At 39.9% G+C, this 23118-nt stretch overlaps 1 protein-coding gene and 1 long non-coding RNA gene across 4 annotated transcripts; one reads left to right on the top strand and one right to left on the bottom strand.

Annotated features, from left to right (window-relative positions):
- Positions 1-1660: 1660 nt before the first annotated feature.
- On the bottom strand, positions 1661-17017 carry LOC140520631 (uncharacterized). The gene is made up of 3 exons (XR_011972599.1): positions 16748-17017; positions 2683-2772; positions 1661-1794 (listed from the first exon to the last, which is right to left on the bottom strand). It is a non-coding gene; the product is annotated as an uncharacterized lncRNA (long non-coding RNA).
- LOC140520630 (putative speedy protein-like protein 3) lies at positions 12700-22373 on the top strand. 3 transcript variants are annotated; one of them, XM_072634673.1, is made up of 9 exons: positions 12700-12957; positions 13945-14142; positions 14929-14987; positions 15273-15358; positions 16027-16201; positions 17303-17429; positions 18652-18724; positions 20927-21087; positions 21667-22373. In XM_072634673.1, exons 1-6 carry the CDS (start codon positions 12897-12899, stop codon positions 17360-17362), a joined length of 639 nt encoding a protein of 212 aa, XP_072490774.1. In that variant the 5' UTR covers positions 12700-12896; the 3' UTR covers positions 17363-17429; positions 18652-18724; positions 20927-21087; positions 21667-22373. The 3 variants fall into 3 exon arrangements, with proteins under 3 accessions (XP_072490774.1, XP_072490773.1, XP_072490775.1); XM_072634672.1 differs by having other exon boundaries at positions 20917-21087; XM_072634674.1 differs by having other exon boundaries at positions 20893-21087.
- Positions 22374-23118: the final 745 nt, after the last annotated feature.

Here is a 23118-nt window from a genome sequence, read left to right as displayed (position 1 = left end):
GTAAAGCAGTCCTGTGCTAAATTCTATCATAAAATAATGAATCCATATATAAAATGGATTCTCTGCCTAACTTATTGCTTAATAGAGTTGAGATTTCTGTATGCTAGATTGTTATAAAATTAGGCACATGTGGATCTGCTTTTTCTATTCTAATGGTTTTAAGTTTGTGAATGTCATTTTGGAGCCCAGGCTTTGAAATGCACCCGGATGTCTGAATTCAACTGAAATGAAGGGGAATAAAAAAGATATTGTGGTCTAGAAAAAATAATTTGCTTCCTTGAATTATTGAAATTTCAAGTTACTGGGTATAAGGTTTCTTCCAAAATTATTTTGTCTTCTGGAGTATACATCTGATGTATTTCTCACTCTTTCCTCTTCTTAGGACTGCTATTACTCACAAAAGCAAAAACACTTCTCAGAAACAAAGCTCTTACAGAGTAGGAACTGTCTTTCTTTCTCCTTGTATTGGGAATGAATGAATAAATAAATAAAGTGTTTATTAGGTATTTAGTATGGACAAAGCATTACCCTGGGGATACAAATAAAGTAAAGCAGTCCTGGTTTCAAGAAGCTCACATTCTAATAGGGGTGACAACACATGTCAGCTGCCAGTCAGATGGCTGGGTGTCAAGATCCTTATGGCACAGAGGCAAAGCAGATAGTAATGCCTCTTCTCTAATGTATTTCCATTGATACATTTATATCAGTTTCTGATGTTGAAACATTTGATAGTGCCATGGTCTTTGGTGATAAGAATTTTCTTTGCTGAGTCAATAGATAGGCAGCTAGGTGCCCAAGTGGATAGAGTGCTGGGTTTGGAGTTAGGAAGACTCACTTCCCTGAATTTAAATCTGATCTCAGACACTTTCTTGCTGTGTGAACCTGTGCAAGTCATTTAACACTTCTGCCTCAGTTTCCTCATCTGTAAAAGGAGCTAGAGAAGAAAATGGCAAACTATTCCAGTGTCTTTGTCAATAAAACCCCAAATGAGGTCATTAAGACTAGAACACAACTGAAAAGACTGAACAACAATATAGATGTGGCTGGATCACCTTGAGGAGCAGTTCCCAGACAATGGCTCCACAAGGATTGCTTTTCAGGAAGATGGTTTCAGTCACTGGACTAGAAGGATAAGTATTGTAAAGACTCTTGGGTTCAGGATCCCAAGACCTTATTTGTATTTATATTCCTAACACAATGCTTGGCACATTGAAAGATCTTAATATCTGGTCTAAACTAATTGAGTGGACACACAATGAGGTACTGATTGACCACAATCAGTAGAGGAGAACCCTCATAATGGACTTTCCAGAGCTGAAAGGACATGGACACCAGGGCAAGGCAATTGGTGAGAAATTGTTCAGAGAGTAAGAAATGGGACTTGGCATCATAGGATTTAGGATTAGATGGGAATTTAGAATTCATCTAATCCAACTCCTTCAATTAAATATAAGGGAACTAAAGCCCGATTGTTGTGATTTGTCCATAAATATACCTCTTAGTAGAGTTGGTATTTGAACCTGGGTCCTCTTAATACAAATCTGTGCTCTTTCCACTCTAGATGTCGAACATTCCAGGGCACTGGAGAATTTGACTGTTAAAAAAATAAATACCCAATGTCTACGTAACCCATGGCTCAAGGGCCATTTACACAAGACTCTTCATTGGTAGAGACTGATTATTCAATGCTCATGAGGAGCAGAGTTGATGAAAGCTTGGGAGAAAAAAGATCCTGGTCTTCTGGCTTCCAGCTTCAAGAATGAAGACATTTGGTTGCAGATTATCTCCAGATCCCTGAAGGAAGAGAAAGACTCTGGGAAAAATTCAACATGTAAAGGAGCAGGTATCTTGATCATGTCCCTATCCTCAGTTTAATATACCAGAGACTGGGAAATTTCCCTTTGGTAAGATCTGATTCTGTCTTTTGGTTGAATTGGGTTATCTTTTGCCTGATAGAACACATTCATTCTGTATTGTCTAGTATATTCTCATATGTATGTGTACATTCTTTGATTTCTGTTTTGCTAATGATTTGGATGAATGGGCTTATTCACTATTCCCTGTTCGTTGTGGAACTGATACTTGGTAGGAAAGGAGTCAAGTCTTGGGTATATCTAACTTGGAAGCACTCTTCTCCCATTAAGGAATAACATTCTGGAGCACAACTTGAATGTAATCATTATTTCCCTTAGACTAATATTTCAGAGAGTAGACAGATATAATTTTAACCCATCACTCCCTTTCTGTAGAGGAACAGAATGCCTAGCTTTTGACCTCCATCTCCTGTGTTCCTTCCTTGAAGGAATCAGTGTCTCTTGGATAAGGATGAGGGGAGGAAACTTAGAGATAGCTCCTCTTACTTCCCTTCAAGCCACATCTAGGCAGAGCCATGTGGACAAATAAAACCTACATAGACAAAACAAATGCAGCACCACATACACTCTCTACATCAAGGGCTGAAAATTTCTTTGAAATCTTAATACCTAGAAATTATGTCAGATTGTCCCTTCACAGAACTCCAGAATCTCAAAGTTGGAAGGAAACTTAGAGGTCATCTAGTTTCTGACTAGAAACTTGACAAATGGTTCATACAGCCTCGCCTGGAATATCTCAATCAAATGCACCATCTCCCAAGCCAGCCCTTTCCACTTTCAAGATTTGATTTGAAAAAAGAAATGATACCCTTTCTGTATTGGCTCTGCTTCTTCTGATACCTTCAAAGGTAGATTGCAATATTTCAGGATGTGATGGGGTTTCTGTCACAAGAGGCATCTAAGTGAAAGGAGAAGAAGTGAAAGGAATGTGGTGGAGGTGATTACTATTGAAATAAAGCTGGGACTAGATGGTTCTGAGGATCATTCTGGATGTAGTTCTGGGATTCTGTGACCTGGATTCGAGTTCCACTTGTGCCACATACTAATCACATGATACTTAACTACTTAGCTTTCTTAGCTTTGGTTTCCTGAACTATAAAATTGGAATGATTGCTTACATGCTTATTTTGGTCTGAACCTATGATTTCATTAATATAGGCCACTCTCTGGTGAGGAAATGCCCTCTTTCAAAGCAAAGAAGCAAGGAAGCATAATGATAAGTGCTTAATAAATAGAAAATATAATATATAATGTAATAATGTGATAATATGAAATTTAAAATATAAGTATGAAAATAAACACGTTTCAGGTGACTCAGAGGATAATGGAAAGACACAGATATATAATGAATATAAGTAGGTATGAATACAAGTAGATAGTGACCTATTATCAACAATTACTTGTATGTAAGAAATGGTACAAAAAAACCTGATTAAGGACATGTGTAACCAGATAAAGGATGTACTGTCTCTGGCTATATAGTGGGAGGTGGAGGAAAGGTGTGGAGATAACAGATAGAAAGCCTAAGTATTACTCACAAAATATTAAAAGACCCAGAGAAAACTTCCAGCTCATTAGATAAATTCACAATGGAGGATTTATGAAAGGATGCAGGGAAGTTGGAGTTTGCTACTTATGACCCGTGTGATTTTAGGCAAATTATATAACTCCGTCCTGTGTGCTTTTGCCCAGTTATTATCAGTTAACCAGACTTAATTAGCTTTTTAGAAAAGAGGATTTACTAAGGTGGCATAGTAAGAAGAACTGACACAAAAATCACCCCAAGTTGGGGACATATTCTCCCACAGATACTTACATAGTCCAAGGGAAAGTGAGTTTAAATTTAGAGTAAGTGTACCAAATGAGATAAACTCACAGTTCCTAGAAATGCTTTTGCTGCAATCCTTTTCTTTCCTGTGTGGAGTCTTCTTGAGGCTCCCCTTAGGTTAGGCACAGTTTTCTGCTGCACTTGCAGAATCCTAAAGCTTCCTTTGCTCAGTATATCTACTTTGTCCCCAGCTCCCTCATTACACTACCTTTCCAGGGACAATGCTAGGGTTCAAACCTTCCCGTCCACTGAAGTTCACAAGGTCCTCCTCTGATCAAGGTGTAGAGGAGGGACCAAGTTTTACTTCCCCTGTGCACAACAATTCATTTCAAGAATTTCTATGGAACTACTCTCTCAAACAAGTTGCCAGACACACAACCACTGAGTTCTGAACCATTTCCTTGGCACATCAATTTGTTGTTGTTATTGTTCAGTTGTTTCAGTCATTCTGATTCTTTGTGACTCCATTTGGGATTTTTTGGTCAAAGATACTGGAGTGATTTGCCATTTTTTTCTCTAGCTCATTTTACAAATAAGAAAACTGAGGCAGACAGGATTAAGTGACTTGTACTGTGTCACACACTTAGTGAGTGTCTGAGACCAGATTTGAACTTAGGTTTTCCTGACTTCAGGACAACACTCTATCCACTGCACTGTGCTTTTTATAAAAGATCGTGGCATGACAAAGCATACAATAGTTTAATGCCTTTGATTAATTCATTAGAGATAGTCTCACCTGATAAACATATCAGGGCTAAAGCATGTTGTTAGTTATTTTAAGTAGGATAGGATTCGCTTAATCAACTCCTACTCTTTCAATAGATCATAGGATCATTGACTTAGAGTCAGAGGGGACTTCAGAGGTCATCAACTTTAACTTCCTCATTTTACAAATGAGGAAACTAAGATTCAGAGAGATTATTTGACTTGCCCAGGATCACACCACTGGCAAGTTTGTGAAGAAGGATTTGAATCTGTCTTCCTAATGTCAAATGCAGCGCCTTATCCACGACACCACACTATTTCTCTGATCTGACTCTATCCTCATGCACTCTAGGATAGCCTTAGTCTTTGGAACTACCATCTCACAAAATGCGTTCCTATTGACCCTGAAGTCCAATAAAACTGCCATTTCTTTTTCACATGAATTGCTGACTGTTTCAAGACTATTTGAAGACAATGTTCATGCCATAGGTTTGTCAGCAATATCAGAATGTAAATTCTTCCAGGGTAGGAATTTTCTTAGGTTCTTTAGTGTTTCTACACAATAGTGCATGTGTATGAAGGCACCCAATGTTTTCTTGGCAAAGATAGTCCATTTTAGTGATGGCACACTAAGCCTTAAAGTATCTATGGATTGTGAGGAAAGAGAACTCAGAGCGATGTCCCAAGACACTTGTATTAATGTTTCTTAGCTGAGAAAGCCTCTATTTTGCCGGATACTTATCTTCCTTTCTACATCAATTGGATAAGAATGTTGCATGTTCGCAGCCACTTAAACATCTTAGGAAAATTAGTAGCATCAAGAGAAATAAGGAGGTCCAACTGATTGCATGTACTCAGGGATATAATGAATCACTATGTATATGTCCATTAGCATGAGCCGATATTCTAGCTACACAAAATCCCAGAGCTGGATGGTACCTTATAGGCCAGACTACCTGGTACCTGACCAAGGATCCCTGCTGCAATACTCTCAGCAAGTGGTCATCTATCTTTTGCTTGAAGACATCTAATGAGAAGCAACCTATTACTTTCCATTTTACTTTTGCATAGTCCTAATTGTTAGGAAAATTTTCCATTCTCCAAGCTCAAATGTACTTCTCTACTTCCATATATTGCTTCTAGACCTTAATCTAAAATCAAGAAAAGCAAGGCTACAGGGCCTCTATTCCAAATGATGCCTTTCCTAATTTCTCCCCAGCTGCTAGCGCTCTCCCCACTAACTTTTACTTACCTCATATTTAATTTGCATACATTTTATATTTGTGGCATCCTTCCTGAGCTCACCACCCTAATTTACACTTGCAATGTCAAGTTAGGTCTTCAAAGGAGAGCTAATTACTTCTACCCAAAGGATTCTAAGGATAAGCCAAAGGGGCTTGGTTTCTACTACTGTTATTTATGAATTCTCATCAAATGTTCTCCCAATTGATCATCAGCCAGAGCTCGTTAGCTTTTTGAAAGGGTATTTTTTTAAAGGGTATAGCAAGAACCATTGTTACAGAATCATCTCCCCAAATTGGAAGTACAGTCTCCCCTTTGTACATACAAGGTCCCTAAGGAAAGTAGGCTTAAAATTAGAGTGCATATGTAGTAAAGGGATAAATTCATAGCCAGTGGTTACTAGAAGCCCTTTTCTCCCCTCACAGAGTTTTTATGAAGTTCCATTCAGGTGAAGCTCTCTAACGGGCTCTGAGAGTCAATGCCCTTCTAGAGTCCTGAATTTGTCTTTTCTTGGTGGGTCTAGTTTTCCTTAGAATGTCTCTCAGCTCCAGATTCAAATGCTACAATCAACCAGTGTTGCTCCAGAGATACTACTAGCTATGGTGGACCGTAAAGATCTTTTGACCTTTCAAAGTTCACAAGGTCATCATTTGGTCCTTGAGGGATGGGAGGAGAAATTTAATTGTCTTTCTTAATGGAAATTACATTTCAGTGGTTCTTCACCACTGAATTAGATTAGCATTCAACGGGATTAGAATGCCGCTCAACTGGATTAGAATGCCGCTCAACTGGCCCGATGCAGCAACTTGTGATTTCAAACAAGCTATGTTATACATAGGCCTGGAGGGGTGTCTAATTCTTTCAGTCAATCAGAAGACATTTTCTGTGTGGTATCGTCTGTCTTCACAAAATGATTAAAGTGCTTCACTCCTCCCAATTTAATTAATGACTTGTTTGCATCTTTAAATGATGTAGTAAATAGAGAAGTCTGAGTCTTCAATGTTTAATTTAATTGGGGTGGCAATAGAAATCCCCTCACTCTTCCATATCTATGGGTGTATATATTGTTTCCCTCATGGAATGTAAACTTTGAAGGGAGTATCTGTTTCATTCTTGTCTTTGTAGACCTAATACCCAGCATAACACCTGACACATAGTCTGTACTTAATAAATATTTGATTGATAATCACCCACTCTTGGCACAAACAGGCTATACTTGTTCCATTCCCACCTCCACCAGTTTTGTGTTGCCTTCTCCATTGACTAAATAAATACACCCAGGTCTTTTTCCTTTAGTGCCAATGCTTTTCCACCATACCAATAAGAATTAGGACCAACCAATCATCAAACATTTATTAAACTTCTACCACATGACAGATGCTGTGCTAGGTATGGAGGAAATACACAGTGAAAATGAAATAATCTCTGCTCTCTGGGAGTTTACATTTCTTGGGGGAGACAACCACTCTGTGTGTGTGTGTGTGTGTGTGTGTGTGTGTGTGTGTGTTGTGTGTGTGTGTGTGTGTACAGAATAACTACAAAGAGAGTCAATACCCAAAAAATGTAAAGTAGTTAGGGTAGGAGGTGACTAGTGTCAGGGAGATTGGCAGAGGAGATCATTAATGGATAGTACTCAAGTCACATCTTGAAGCAGGAGAGGGATTTCATATGATGAAGATGAGATGGGAGTGCATTCCAGAAATGGAAGATAGCCAGGGCAAAGGAGCAGAGAAGGGAGTATACAAGAAACAGAGAAAAAGGAGAGTTTGGCTCAGTCACAAAGTATGGAAAGGATAGTCATGGATAATGAGATAGGAAAGACAGGTTGGGGATAGGTAGTGAAGGATTTTTAAAAGTTAAATAGGAGAGTTGATATTTCATCCCGATTGTAATCAAGAGCCACTTAAGTTTATTAAGTCAGGAGAGATGTGATCAATTCTGTGCTTATGGAAAAATCACTTTGGTGGCTGTGTACAGAATAGACTGGAATAAGATGTCAATTAGGAGGCTATTGTAATCATCTAGGCAAGAAGGGAATGAGGCTCTGAACTAAGGTGACAGCTATGTGGGTGGAAAGAATAGATCAGATTCAAGAAATGTTGAGGATAAAAATGGCAGATTTGGCAACTGGTTTTATGTCTGGGATGATGGAAAAAGGTTGAAAATAATGATGAGATTACACATCTGGGAGACTGGAAAAATAGCACCTTAGAAATAGGGAAGTTTGGAAGTGGAATAAGTTAGGAAGAAAGATAATGAGTTCTGTTTTGGACAGGTTGAGTTTAAGACTTTGATAAGACCTTTAGTTTGAAATGTAGAGATATGAGATTAGGCAATTAGAGATATGAGAGCGAAACTCAGGGAAGAGACAGGCTGAATACATAGATTTATAAAGAGGCAATACAGTACGCTGATGAGGGCACCAAGAGACAGAGCAGAGGTAGAAGAGAAGGGCTAGGTATACAGCCCCAGGGAGCACCAAAGCTTAGGGGTTGGGATATAGGAAGCTAAGGAGCAGCAGACAGACAGATTGAAGGAGACTAGGAGGAAGTAGTGTTATGAGAACTCAAAGAAAAGAGAGTGTCTAAGAGGAAAAAGTGGTTATCAGTATCAAATGTAGCAGGGAGGTCAAGAAGGATGAGTACCGAGAAAAGACAATCAGAGTTAATAATTAATAAATCAATGGTATCTTTGGAGAAAGTGGTTTCAGTTGATTATTGGGGTCAAACTGCAAAGGATTGAAATGTGAGTGAGAAGATTTGAATCGTAAGAGAAAAGTTTCTAGGAGGTTGGTTGGTAAAAGAAGTAGAAACATAGGTCAATAGATTGAAGGGATGACACTATCCTCTGTGTCCTCAGGGAACTTATAAGTTTCACTGGGGAAACAAGACATGGAAAGTGAAAGTACAGAAAGATCTCAATTAGACTCTTGTGATGTGGTGTCGTTTTTCTAATTATATTTGTTTATATCCATTGGAATCAATTGCCATTAATGTACATCTAGGTATGGACAACTAAGTGGAACAGTGGATAGGACACAGGGATTGGGAGTCAAAAAAATCTGAGCTCAGATCCAGCTTCAGACACTTCCTGATGTATGACTCTGAGCAAGTCTCTTAAGCCCTATTTACCTCAGTTCCTCATCTATAAAATGGGGATGCTCCAGAGAAGGAAAAGACAAACCATTCCAATATCTTTGCTAAGAAAATACCATGGACAAGTCTGTGGGATCACAAAGAGTCAGAAATGGCTGAACAACTACTCGACAACTAGAACATATAGTTATAGCTTCAAATAGCATGAATTTGAATGATGGGACCACTTCAAGGACTCATTATTCACAATAGTCAGGAACTAGCTCTCTCTCAATATATATATACATACACACATACACATATATGTGTGTGTGTATACACACACGCACGCACACACACACACACACACACACACACACACACACACTAAATGAGATACAAGAACTAAGTGCTAAAGGATTATTCCAAGGAGAGAAGTCACTATGAATGGAAGAAGTTAGAACAGACTTCATGGATAGGGTAAGAGCTTCAGGGGATCTTGGATGATGAATTGGATTGGGATAGATAAGGGGAACATAGAATAAAAAGAGGTAGGAATATACATATATCCAAAGGACAATGAGGAAATGAAGCTGACAAGAGTGGAGGGGTAAAGGGTGGTAAATACTGAGAGATACAAAATTAGGATAGCCTTCTTATCTTGGCATCCTATGCTGGTTGGTGGGAGGTAAACTGTGGTACTTCTGGCATAAGTATGCTTTTACCCACCCAATGGCCTAAGTGTAAATGCTAAGGATTTCAACACAGTATTCCAAAGAGGCCCCCAAACAGTATAAGAGTGGCTTGGCACCCCACTGTGCTCCCCAATCCTAACTCTGGCAGAATCAATTCATAATTAGCTGCCTTTATTGTCGGATAAAATCTGGGTGCTTGAAATTCAACAGGGTACTTCAAAGTAATATTTTTTTAAATGCATTGTTTGAGTAAAACTCCAAATCAATTTTACCAAAGACTTTCATCTTGCAGTTCCAAGCTTTTCTATATTTCCAGGCAAACATAATCTCCAGGTTTCTAAATCATTACAGTTAATTCACTAAAATATTCTTGTTTCCAATGCCCATAGTGTCCACAAAGCCACAGAGCCTTTCAAGTCCCTTTTTATCCCTTTTCCTTTAAGCCAGGAAGCCATGTCTGCCAAGAAGAGAAGAAACCAGGGCCTCCAGGGCCCCAAAGTTCATCTTCCAAGCCAATGTCCCTAAAGACAGTTCAGTCAGACAGGGTGGGCAGCATTCTACTGGACTCCCTCGTCGATTTGAAACTTAAGGAGAAAAAACAAATAGTCTCATTGAGAGGCAGAGAAAAATACTTACACAGACATTTTATATAAATTCTGATGAGACAGTGAAATCCTTAATACAATGGAAAGGGAATTGGTAGAGTACATTTTAGAAATGTTGAGGAGGTTATGTCAGATCCCTTAAAGAAGTAGAAAAAGCTTTTCTATGAAACATTAAAAATGGATAAAATACACATTTCCTTCAACTGCACAAAGTTTAAAGGCCTAAAATGCTGTATTTGGATGAGGATACTTTATTTGGATTAGTGAAATATTAAACTAATAGAGAAATAGTTTTCTTCTCTGATAGTTTAAATTTTGTATAATTAAATTGTACGAAACCAAATCTGGGCTTACTTAGGAGAGTTTCTTCATATCCATCACTAGCATGGAATCTTTGACCCCAAAGCATTGACATGCTGTAAAAGTTCATTTCCTTCCCACAACAACTATCTTGGCACTTTGCGTTGTGATCCTCTGGTGGTAGGTAGTACAATTACCCCTGGACCATTACTTTCTTGGTCCCATTATCACATTATATGTTTGTAGGCTCTCTTCAGAGAGAAGTCCTTGGATGGAAAGACTCCATGAAGAAGCTAACATACAGAAAAGCCAACACTTCTATCATGTCCAAGCTTCCTGGGACTTTGTGGAATTTCCCACTGGGTCAGATTGAAGATTCTCTCTCTTTGGTTGGGCTGAAGTACCTTTGTGTCACTGGAAGAGCTCATTCATTCTGTGTATTATCTGGTAAAGTGGCATACCTTGCATATTTGATGCCTGGAATTCATTATTTTTAAATACCTCCCCTTCTCGGTATGGTTACTATCGTGAATGAAGTGAATAAAAATGTCCAGAAAAATGCAGTGATTGTATGTATGAACTTTATATATACATATATACACAACATGATATGATCTATATAAATAATCATGCCAATGAAAAATAAAAATGGAAAAAAGAAAAAAGTAATACATTATGTTTAATTGTATTAAGCCTTTTTGGGGGGAAATGGAAAAATTTTATACCTACATAGTGGTCTATTGCAGAGATGAATAATGTCATTACAATTTATGTTTTTAGATCTTCTGAAAATTTATCAATGACTTCATCAAAATTGATCTTTTTTATTCATTTTAATTTTTAAAAAATTCTTTTTCATGAAACAAATGTTAAACAAATTGTTTGAAAAAATATTAAACAGGAGGATGGTTGGCAGCAATTTATAAAAATTCCATTTCAGAAGGGAATTTTAATAAACCTGAAACATCTGCAAAAGGTTTAATTCAGGCAACTACTGAATAGAATCACTAACGTAACATTTTATTTTCTTGACTCATTCTTTAGTTTTCAAAAAATTAACAACATAAAAAGAAGACATTTCATTTTAAAGACGTTAGTCACATATTTCATATGTAAACTAAAATTTTCACTTACCAAACAAAAATATTATACTTCACCCTTCATAGTTTGACTGTTTTAAATTTTAAACACAAAAACTCCAAGTAGTCACAAACAATTACAGAGCTAACATAACTCTAGTTCTTTATTTTTTCATCTTTACAATTATTGTACTATCAGTGTTTATTTCAAATCCATAGTACAGACAAAGGAATTTCTACTACCATAGGAGTCGTAGATATGAGCTGCTGTCAAAGGAAACTCAAAGAAATCCAATTCAATCAATCATTTATTTAACACCTACTATGTGATTCAGTTTTAATAGCTGCAATCTGACCTGTTTGAACATATAAAGTAATTCAATTCAACTCAACAAGCATTTATTAAACAACTGCTACACCCAGATACTGTGCTAAACATCAGGGATACAGTAACAGTGTTTCATCTTAAAGAGTTTATATGAGAGAAAATAAAACACATGTAGATAAGTAGAAGTTGTATAAAAAGTAAATACAAAGTAATGGAGAGACTGCTAAAAACTGGGGAAATCAGGAAAGGTCTTGTGTAGGGGATGATACTGGATTTTTGAATGGCTAGGATTTCAAGAGGTGAGGAAGGTGAGCAGTCCAGGCACACAAGATAGCCTGTGCAAAGTCAGAGGCAAGAAATAGAATGTCCTACATGAAACATAGCAAGAAGGCCTTCAAAGAAATCACACTACTAAGGGAAAACCAGAGTTTGTTCACCATGTTAGCATGGTGAACAAGTAATGAGTTGGAGCTGGAAAATAAAAGAAGGTGCATTGGGGGAATAATGTGAAATAATTTTGGAAAGATCGGTTGGAACCAAACAGTGAAGGGTTCTATATATCAGATAGAAGGAGAGGAAGCCAGTACATTATCTTAGTATGGAAGAGATGGAGAGCCTGGCAATCAGAGTCCTACACTTGGAATAAGGCAAACTGCATTTCCTGATTATGTAGGTTTAAGTAAATCAGTGAATCCCATACTGCCTTCCCTCTCTGACAAAAGAAATTTACAAATGCCTTCTTCATCTCTCAGGAATATCATGAGAAAATGAGATTATTGATGTGAAAACAATTGGGAATAAAGATGTAACACAAAGAGAAGTCATTATTCTTAGTATAGGAGGTGGTCCTTGCAACTGTGTAGGCCATACCACCAGTGAGCATCCCCTTTTTGCCCCCTAATATCTTCTTGACTGCCCTTTCCTACCAAGGTGAAGTTCTCTGGGTGGAATGGTCTGATGTCACCAGGGGCCTCCTGCCACGGAACCTTCAGAACTGTTTGGACCTAAACATTTAGTTGAAGTCAGTGCTCCGTGGCGATTCTAGTTGTTTGGTGAGAGAGAAACTGCTATTGAAAGGTCTGAATTGACTCAGAGATCTGGTGGAACCTACACAGGTTAAAAACTGAGTCATCCTTGTGATACTTTGAGTTATCTGTCCCCAAACCATGTTCTCAGTAAAGATTCCCAAGGTGGGGATCAGCACAGGACCTGCTCTGGAGACTTCAGGTAAGTGAACTGGGATCAGGTAAAATTTTGAGGGGAAGAATTTCAGTGTTATAAAGGCAGATTGAAAAGGGAAAGCGAGAGGGTAAAAAAAGGAGAAGATATAAATGAGATCAAGGAAGAGAGAAAATGAATTTACAGGAAGACCAATACCCTACCATAGAACAGAATCCGACTATGGGATCCTGGGAAAGGATGTGCTAGGGACAGAATAGTGGGGAGAAGATATAAGAAAGAGCTAGAGTTCTCATTGCGTTCAGTATAAAGGATAAGCTCAACATGAATATACTTTGCTCTGTAAAAAGTAAGAGAAGAGATTAAGGAACAAACCCTGTAGGGGGTAAGTGTCACCTTGTTAATATATTATGCTAGGTTCTTTCCCCTAATCTAGTCCCACTTCAGTGCAACATTTAGATAAAGGTCTATACAAAGAATCATGGTGGATGTAATTAAGCTATGCCACCCACAACCTACCAAAGACTTGCACACAAGAAGTTACATAAATGATGTCATCAAGGACATACCTATGGCCAGAAAAGCAACAACTGACCCTGTAGCAAGAGTGATGAATAAAGAGATGGACAGACCAGATGTTGATGCACATATATCCATAAAATAGTAAAATATCCAGAGCAAGGCCTTCATCGTATTAGGCAGATCTTCTATGGAAGATTTGTGGGAGGGTGTGGTCAAGAATTACACATGGATAGATTGTGATCTGTACTGATGGAGTACCCACAGCAATGAGATCACAAACCTACTGAAATATTCATACCAAGGCAGCAGGTTAATGGAGTCATTCATTCCCTCTACCTCCTTACATTAGCTGTCAATGAGGGCCCAGGCTTGGCCACCATCTCTTCCTGTAGTTGCCAGGTGTCCTGGTAGGCTCAGGGTCAGAAAGGTGAACTGGAGAGGTGGGGGGAGGGGGGAGAGAAGATGATCAAAATTGGTTTCTCCCCCGTTCATGTGGGATCTCTATTCCTACAGCCCCACAGGACAGCAGCCCTCTGGCCTCCACATCGACCTCCCCAGGGTATGTCCCTAAGCTGAAGGCTGTGAGGAAGAGGGGTCTGAAGAGGGGCATATGGGCTGTCACTAGTATGGAAGGAACCAAGCTCTGCATGAAGAAGAGAAGGAGAGCCAGTTTCCGCCCTGAGGATCAGGAAGCTTTCTACAGACTTCTTGGTGTGTGGCCTGAGCATACTTTTGGGATTTTCCACAGGGAGGTTCCATAGAAGAATGATCAGTTGCTCCCATCTAGCTCCTGGGAATTAAATCCTAGTGACTTTCAACATTCAGTTGAGGTAGGGGGCAGATCACTTGGCCTCCCCTCCATGGGGCTGTGGACTTTTCTTTCCTCCCCATTGTAGTGGTTCCAAGTGAAATGGGCCCCTGCCCACCACCACTTACCTTCTATTGAATTCTCTTAAGGTAAAACAAATTATACTTTCCCAGTTCACATGCCATCCAAATCCATTGGTCCTATATTCCCCTTCACATGCCATCAGGAAGCATCAAGGCTGGGCAAGAACCACAACATTTGATTCCACTTCACACAGTCATCTGAGGTCTTATCCATTGGGCCTTGAGGTAGCAGAGCCATCACTTGTAGATTCATGTTTAGAGCTAGACATTATTAATACTAACAATAGAGAGGGAATATCTAGAGGGAATATATTGAGAAAGAAGCCTCACAAGGAGTTTGTGACTTGCCAAAGGTCATGGAGCTAAGAATTCAGAAGAATTCCAGTCTTCTGACTCTTAAGTTCTGTTTGGGTCCCCCCACCACTACATCACATTATAATAGAAAAAGCTTCCTCTTCTAGACCCTACCCCTGAAATGTGGCAGAACTTTCAGCTTCTCTTCCTTTCTGAGAGTTCTTTGGGAGAAAATTTCTACTTCCACAACACTGGGCTTGGTCTTCCTAGCTCTGCCATCCCATGCCTCTGACCCATTCACTCCCTCTGCAGAGGATCCTGTCATCCAGAGTTTCTTGGAGGCTGATGTTTTCCTAAGAGTATCTGATAAGGTATGGAAAGCCCCAAATGGTGGGACCTGCAGGAAAACTTTGGGGAGTGGGTATATATAACAACTTAGATTTTCTCCCTGATCAGAGCAAAACCAGTGAAAGAATTGCTTATCTGAAGAAAGAAACTTGGGCAGGAAGACTCCAGGGGATTGTGGCAAGGGACATGGTGTGGGAAATACAGGATTCCATTCTTATCCTGCCAAATGAACTCAGTGACTCAGTCTCTATCTTCCTCCAATTCCCTGTTCTCTTGGTTCTTAACATACCTCTCTCTGTTCTGGATAGTATCTGCTCTCCATGGTGGTTGAATATTTTGGCCGAGTGGGACTCCCAGGAGACTGCTATAATAGGATCCACTTTTTCCTGGCCCTGTGAGTACCATCCCTTCCCCCCAACTCTAAAGAAAAATGCTCTTCCTTTTTTTGGTCCAAGAGACCTCTGAGAAACTCTGCATTCCAGAGAGGCCTCCCTAATCTCTTTGCTCAACCCATCTTTTCCAGAACAGGTACTCTATTGGATTCCCAGTATAGCCTTTTCTCCTTGGTGGTTCCACATTGTGCCCCTATTCATTAATGATAGAACAGGAGACTTAAATTAACAGACCAATAAGGCTCCCCCAGTGAGGGAAAGATATGATTAACAAAGCAGACAAGGCTCTTCCCTACTCCCCCCACCTACTAAATACTCATTGGCTGACTCTTAAGAGGCTAAAATAGAAAGGAGGATTCTCTGAAGAGTATATAGAAATTAGACCCTGAAATTGTGTAGTTTCTCAGCCATAGATGAAATTCATCACCCCACACATCCTCAGCATCTCAAATTCTTTCTCCTACTGTCTCTCTGGACCTCAGGCCAGTTCTTAGAAATTTTGGGTCATTCCCATAACCATTATCCTAAGAGAGTACCAGACTAGTACTCAAGGGCCAAAGATTCCTCTTCATTCATTTCCTTTTCTGGAGCTATCTCTTCCAGACAGTCTGAGGACTGGAGATACTATTGAGGAGGAAACTAGATGACTATTTCCATTTCTCCATGACAGCTATATCGCCTGTGACATGGAGGAAGACAACCCTGTCTCTAAGTGGAGCATTTTCCCTTTTGTGCTTGGGAAGGAAGACTGGCCTATCCTCTATAAGGAATTCCTGAGGCTACAAGCAGATTTCTTCCATGCAATGGGTGGCAGAGCCTGGGTCACCCCAGAGATATGTGAAGAGGTCAGTTGGTGTTGGGGCAGGGGAAGTGGTGAAGAGGTAAATATACTACATTTCTATCAGTACATTTCAAAAGAGCAGGGAAGAAAGGGAAGGAAAAAAGTATTAATTTCACAGCAGTGTACATTAGACTTCCCTTTATGCATTCCACATTACTACTGGCCTGGCTCTCTTGCTGTTCTTTGTGTACAACATTCTATCTCATGTCTCCAGTGGAAATGTAAGCTCTGCAAGGACAGGGATTCTTTCATTTGTCTTTGCATTCCCAGTGCCTAGCATAGTACATTATTCATAAGACGTGCTTAATAAATTCTTACTGAAGCAGGGGGATGGGGGAAAAAGGAAGGAAGAGAAGGAAAGATAGAGGGAGGGAGTAAGGAAGGAAAGGATGAAGTGGGTGAGGGAGGAAGGAAGGAAGAAAGGGGGAGGAAGGAAGAAAGGAAGGGAGGGACGAAGGAAGGAAGGGAGGGAGGGAAGGAGGGAGGAAGGGAGAGAGGAAGAAAGGGAAAGAGGAAAGAAAGAAGAGAAAGAAAGAAATTGGGGGGTTACCTGAAATCTTTATGCACTCCTCTGAAGTCCAAAAAGAAAACTTCCTTCCCTGTCCCAGCTCCCAGCCCCATACCTTTCTCCTTTTTTTCCATTGTCTAAGTGGAATCCATGGACCAAGTCAGAGCTGCATTCCCTACCTTATGACCCTGAGTCCTAAAGACTGCTGACTCCATAGGAATGTATATTCAGTGACCAAGGAACTGGGTTACCATATAACTAGTGCTCCAGGAATAGATTTGGAGAGATGAGGGCAGATGGAGCTGGTGCATGAGGTGGGGGAAGAAAGGACAAAAGAAAGCCCTGAAACTAAAAAAAACTAAACAATCCCTTATGTTGTAACAATCAGTTTCATGACCCTCCCTCCTCCTCCACTGGGTGACCAAACTATATAACCAGGACATCTGATTGGCATTGAGACCATTAGTTAAGGTGCATGGTACTTCAACACATAAGGGACCAGGGAAGCATATCCTCATCTTAGAACCCTCCATACCTCAAAAATAGTGCAGTTCATGGAAGAATGGGGTCTCTTAATCTCTCATGTTTACCTTTCAGATCCAGGCCCAGAATCCACATCACTGGGTCTGGACCCGAGAACGGCACTACCTCCCCTAGGCTCCCAGAGTAAAATGCCTAGGCCAGGGAGGCAGAAGTCACAAGAGCAAGGAGTAGAAACCTCCAGGTGAGTGTGGGCCCAACCAGGAGCAGCTCCCACTCTCCATGGTCATAGAATACTCTTTAGCTACAATGGAGCTGGGGGGAGGAGAAGAGGGGTGGCACAGGAAAACGTTAGGAATGAAAAACTCTAGAATTCTTAACTATGCTAAGAGGCACCCAGGTAGAGCAGTTGATAGAATGCTGAGCCTGTAGTTAGGAAGACCTGAGTTCAAATCCGACCTCAGGCACTTAGTAACTGTGTCCCACCAAGCAAGTCATTTAACTTCTGTTTGCCTCAGTTTCCTCAGTTATAAAGCAGAGATATTGCTTAGCACAATGCCTAGAATATAGTAGGTACTAAATGCTTATCTCTCTCACTGAAATTAAAATGTTATATAATATGACTGAAGCTATTCAAATCAATATCGAACACAAGATCAGACATCGCAGAATTTAAAGCTAGAAGGGACTGTAAAGATCATCTAATCTCACCCCCTCATATCAAATGAGATAACATACATAACATATTCTGCAAACCTTAAAGTGCTATAAAAATGCAAGTTACTGTTATTATTATTAGAGGTGAGGAAATTGAAGCCCAGAGAGGTACATCAACTTGTCTGAGCACATACAGCTAGGAAGCCAAAGTGCTAGTATTCCAGGACTTATTCTTTGCTCTGGAGACAGTGTCCATCATTACTGGACATTTCAGAATCAAGAGAAGAAAATAAATAAATACAGATATAGATATACACATAAATACATACATATATACACATTCATATATGTATATATATACATATGCATATATACACATTGAAAATGCTATCCTCCTATATATTCCCTATTTTATTATTATGGAGAATGAAAATCATTGAAACTATTTCTTGGAAAGGTACCTAAAGCACAGTTTTCTCCATAAACAGAGGATGGACTAGATAACCTCCCAAGGTCCTTTCCAGCTCCAGAATCCTCTGATCTCAAAACAAATAAGATCCCTGCAACTAAAGGTGGAATATGGGGGTGGGAGTGGGCCAGCAGGGATAGGTAGAGAGAAAGAAAATGTGAGATTCTTATAGAAGAAATAACTGAAATCTGTTGAAACCCAATGAATTTATGCTGATGGGAAGAATTAAAGGGAATAAGCAGGACTTCCTAAAGTGTATCTAGGATTGAGCAGAACCAGATCAAGTAACTGGATGAGGAACAAGAAGATGACTCTTTCCTCAAATCTTCATTTATAACAGAAACTGAGAAAGAGAGGATCTGATGGAGATGGAGATGGAGAGCCTAAGAAAAGAAGTGTTCCGTGGAAAGGAGGTAGAGAATTAAGTGTCTTAGAACAAAGGGAGTGGTTGGCTAAAAGAGAACAAAGCAGAGATGATGGGAGTTGTAGGGAGGGCAGGGAGGAGAAAGGGGTAGAAGTGAGGGAGAATGTGAACATTTATAGTAAGCAAAAGCATGAGGAAGCTCCACTGAATTAGAGTATATATGTACAGAAGAAGGTGCTGCATGAGGAAAGGAAGAGCCTTGACCTGAGGGTATCCAGTCCTAAGAGGACAGGCAGATGAAGAAGTCAATACCATTAATAAACATTAATCGTGCTAGGTACTGGGGGATATGCAAAGTTCAGGACGACTGCGTTCCCTTTCCTCAATTCTTTAACCCCCCAAAAAGGACTGCCTTTTCCTTTTTCTTCCTGTATCCCCTTTCCTAAGTAAATTTTCAAAGCAATTCAAGAAGCATTTATTAAACACTTACTGTGTTCTAGGCATTGTTGGCTTTTGGGAATATGAAGAAAAAAATTAAAATTGTTCTTGCCTGTGAGGAACCTACATACAACTAGAAAAGTTTAGCATTGAATGCCTCTGTGTAGAGTAAGTTGTACAAATGTATCAGCAAGAACCCAGCATACACAGGAGGGCCTGCTGTACAGGTTCTTAGATCTACATTTCTAAAACGAAAGCAACTTCTGAGGGGTCAACAATTATTTTAATCAAGCATATAAATCATTCACTTATTTCAGGGGGGAAAGTCAGCACCCTAAACTTCAAAGAAATTACAGAGAAATCAAAATCAACAAACAGATGACTGTCTGACCATACTTACATAGCTACCAGAGAGAGAAGCACCAAAGCCAGGGGGGTGAGGGGGTACTGCTTAGTGGCTTGTCAGAGTCTCATCTGGCACACAAACTTCTTCCAAAAACTAAGCCCCAAAACAGAACCTCACCTCAGAGTATTTATATGCTTTTCAGAGTGAGAAGGCAGGACCCTCTGATCCAGTGCCTCAATAGAAATTAACAAACGGTATTGAGGCCTATTAATGGATGTGGAAGATGTTACTCTCTTTCCCCCACCCACCATCAACCTGAAATTACCATTACAACTAGGCATATAAAAGCCAGGGTCCTTGCCCTACACAGACTAACAGCATAAGTGGAGGAATAGCACACAGGTGCGCAAAACTGAATAATACATTTAACATATGGAACGTGGAAATACACATTGTAGTAGACATGCAGATCATATACAGTACTCTCTCTGAAGGGGAACCAGTCACATGGGAGCAAGTCCTAGAAGTAATCTCAGGGATAGGAGATAGAAAAGGATTCTGGAAGAATTAAACACTGGAAAGAATATCTACCTGAGAGGAAATACTATGGAACTGTCTCCATGATCATGCACTAGATGAGTAAGTTGCAAGAAGTGATTATCCCAGACAGACTGACCTTAAGGTAGTGTGGGAATACATTTTTATGATGGTCTTATGTTGTTAACCTGCAACTTGAGATTACTAGAAGATAAGAGGAAAGAGACAGCAAAGGACAGCAAAGGAAGGAAATAGATGGAAGATGTAGCTGTCTATTCAAAACTCCCTGATGACTTGGCATCATTGGAATTTTCTCACCCTGCTTGGTGAAGGTCACCCATGTGTGATGAAGCCAAATTAAGAAACATAAAAGATTTTTCTTCTGTTAGGATACTGGAGCTAGACAGAAACAATTTTTAAAAGCCCAAAAAGAGACCTAGAGAAAGAGAAAGAAACTACACATCAGGGTCCTGAGGACACCAGGGCAAAATATATAGTAGGAGTAACTGGATCAAAACATCCATGAGGGCAAGGACTGTTTAACTGAACTTTACACCTCCCACTGTTTACCAGTACAGTGCTCTTAAAAAAGGTTTGGTAAATTGACATGATCCCAGGAAGAGATATGGAACTAAAAATGCCAGATGATGGAGCTAAATCCAGAGAAAGCCCTCTGGAATGAGCCAGTGGAACTAAGAAAAACTCAAAAGCTTGTTGGGGAAGAGGGAGGAAGGAAGGAAGGAAGCAAAGAGGGAGGGAAAGAGGTAAGAAGGAAGGAAGAGAAGGAGGGAGAGAAAAAGGAAGAGAAGGAGGAAAGGAGAGAAAGGGAAGAAAGATAGAAGGGAGGAAGGACCAAGGGAAAGTCTATTTCTGTGGTGGTACTATTTCAACTCCAGATGCCTATGTTCTCTCTGTCTGAGGTCTTTGTAGTGCTAAAAGAATGCAGGATTCACTGTGAGAGCTTGGCCTAATCAGTAGCACCAAGAGACAAAGAGCACAGAGGAAGAGTTAGAAGCCCAGCTTCAGGAAAGGAGGGAATCCCAAGGAAGAGAATTCTGCCTGCAGTGAGCAACAGTCCCTGCTGCCCTGAGGTGTGAGGTTGACCAGAAGTTGGGGAATGGGGCTGGGACTAACCCAATCTAGATATGTGTCACTTCACAAAGTGGGTGTGTCCATAAATTATTTTTAAATTTAACTATATTTTAAGTAAATTAAGGATCTGGCTTTTTAAGAGAAGCCCATTTTGAAATCTTTTGTAAAGAAAATGATCATCAACATACCCCCACACACATTCACATACATATTCACACAAATGCACTCCCACTAGTATCTAATTTGTCTTTTGTGTAAATCAAGATTTTTGTGTATTAGGTTTACTTAAAAAGGGTTATACTTTTAACAGAGGGTAAGCAATCAAGTGACCAAACTCTAAGAGGGTTAATGTTGAAATTGCTTAAAGATGGTCAGGAATCATTATCCTGAGAGCTTCAGTGCCTCAGCAATGCCACTGTGCTTGATGACAGCGTCCCACTACAAGAGAGTGACTGTTAGGGTATTGCCGGGAAGAAGACACAAGGAAAGAGGAGAGAACCCTAGGGAGCCCATCCTGTCTTACTGGGGAAAGTATGTGGTTTTTTCTTGTTTCTACCTCACTCATCCTTTCCTTGTAGCTCCACGCCCGCAGAACAGCTGCCATCTCCCACACCATGCCAGCAGTACCCGATAGGACTCCAAGAGATGATTTCAGTTCTCCAGATTCTCTCAGAAAGGAAAGTCACAGGGCTCAAAGCATTATGCCTGGTCTGGCAACAAGGCAAAATGAAACCACACTCAGGGTATGCTCTAACATTTAAATGGGCCTAATGGACTGGCCCCCAAATCTGTGGTTCACTGGGGATAGGGAAGGGGCACTGTGGAAAGAGCAAATAATGAGAGAAAAGAGTTTGCAAGTAGGCACAAGAACTTGCAAATGGGACTATAAATGAAAAGCTAAGAGGAGGAAGAAGAAAGTGAGTAAATGAAGAGAAGGACCAGGACAGGAGAAGGAGAAGGGTTGAGCAAATGGCAAATGGAGAAAGGACACTGGAGAGACTTCTCCAGCTGTTTCCTTACAGGAAAGCCCTGGTCTGGAGCATCCCAGAATATAATCCATCATCCAGTCCTGATGGAGTTAATATCTCCTGTTTTTCTTTTGGGTCCTCTGCCATGGCTATGAGCTAGGCAAGGGAGCTCACGCCTTCCCGCTACCTTTTAGCAAACTCAACCATGTGTCCAGAGTTCTTGTTTCTCATCTCTTAAGGTTTCTTTTGTGGTTATGTGTATGTACACTACAAGTTGTTACCCTTTGGTCTCTACCAAATAAATCTCCCTTTTGAATTAAAAATATTTGTATGGGGCATTATTTCAAGAGTCATTGTGAAAAACAGACCTTGTATTTTATTGGATATCATCCTTAGCAGACAGATACTTTGAAAGCATTTTCTTCCTGGTTCCTTTCAACACATACTTAGGTGCCCACTATGAGTAAGAGTCTGGGCTAGAAACTGGTATGCAAGCAAGAAAAATGAAACAGCTCTTCCTCTCTAGAAGTTTTTGTCACTGTTCACCCACTCATCCCTTTCTCATATTTAGTATTTTCATTCTTCAAAATGTAAACTTTTGGAAGGGTACAGTTGACCTAAAGGGAAAAAATAGAAGTGTTTTACTCCAAATCAGAATTCTAGAACTTACTTCAGGGATGTAGAAGGAACATCTCCAGATATAACTTGTATCTAGGTTTCTACTAGTAGCATGCACAAGGGACCCCTTAGATCCTGTATAAATACTAAAGTCAGGGATTCTTAACCTTTTGTGCTGTGGACTCCTGTGACAGTATGGTGAAGCCTACAGGACCTTTCTCAGAATAATGTTTTTTAATGCTTAAAATAAAATAATTGAATGAAAAAGAAATCAGGTATATTGAAATATAGTTATCCAAGTATAAAATGAGTTGGTAGATGCCAGGTTAAGAACTCCTGACTTAAGGTGACAATGCCTACATTGGCAAGAAGGAAGGAAAGAAGGAAAGAAGGAAGCCAGGAAGGAAAAAAGCAAATAAGCAAGCAAGGAAGAAAGCATTTATT

This window comes from Notamacropus eugenii, chromosome 1, assembly GCF_028372415.1.
Source record: "Notamacropus eugenii isolate mMacEug1 chromosome 1, mMacEug1.pri_v2, whole genome shotgun sequence".
Classification (NCBI taxonomy): domain Eukaryota; kingdom Metazoa; phylum Chordata; class Mammalia; order Diprotodontia; family Macropodidae; genus Notamacropus; species Notamacropus eugenii.
The sequence above is the reverse complement of the archived record's forward strand: the minus strand, read 5'-3'. Positions and strand labels throughout refer to the sequence as shown.

Excerpts from the sequence above, each read along its gene's own strand:
- LOC140520630 (XM_072634673.1), top strand. The coding sequence starts at position 12,897 with ATGTTCTCAGTAAAGATTCCCAAGGTGGGGATCAGCACAGGACCTGCT. Across the intron at positions 12,958-13,944 it reads ACCTGCTCTGGAGACTTCAG|CCCCACAGGACAGCAGCCCT; the intron begins GTAAGTGAACTG and ends CTATTCCTACAG. Across the intron at positions 15,359-16,026 it reads ATCCACTTTTTCCTGGCCCT|CTATATCGCCTGTGACATGG; the intron begins GTGAGTACCATC and ends TCTCCATGACAG.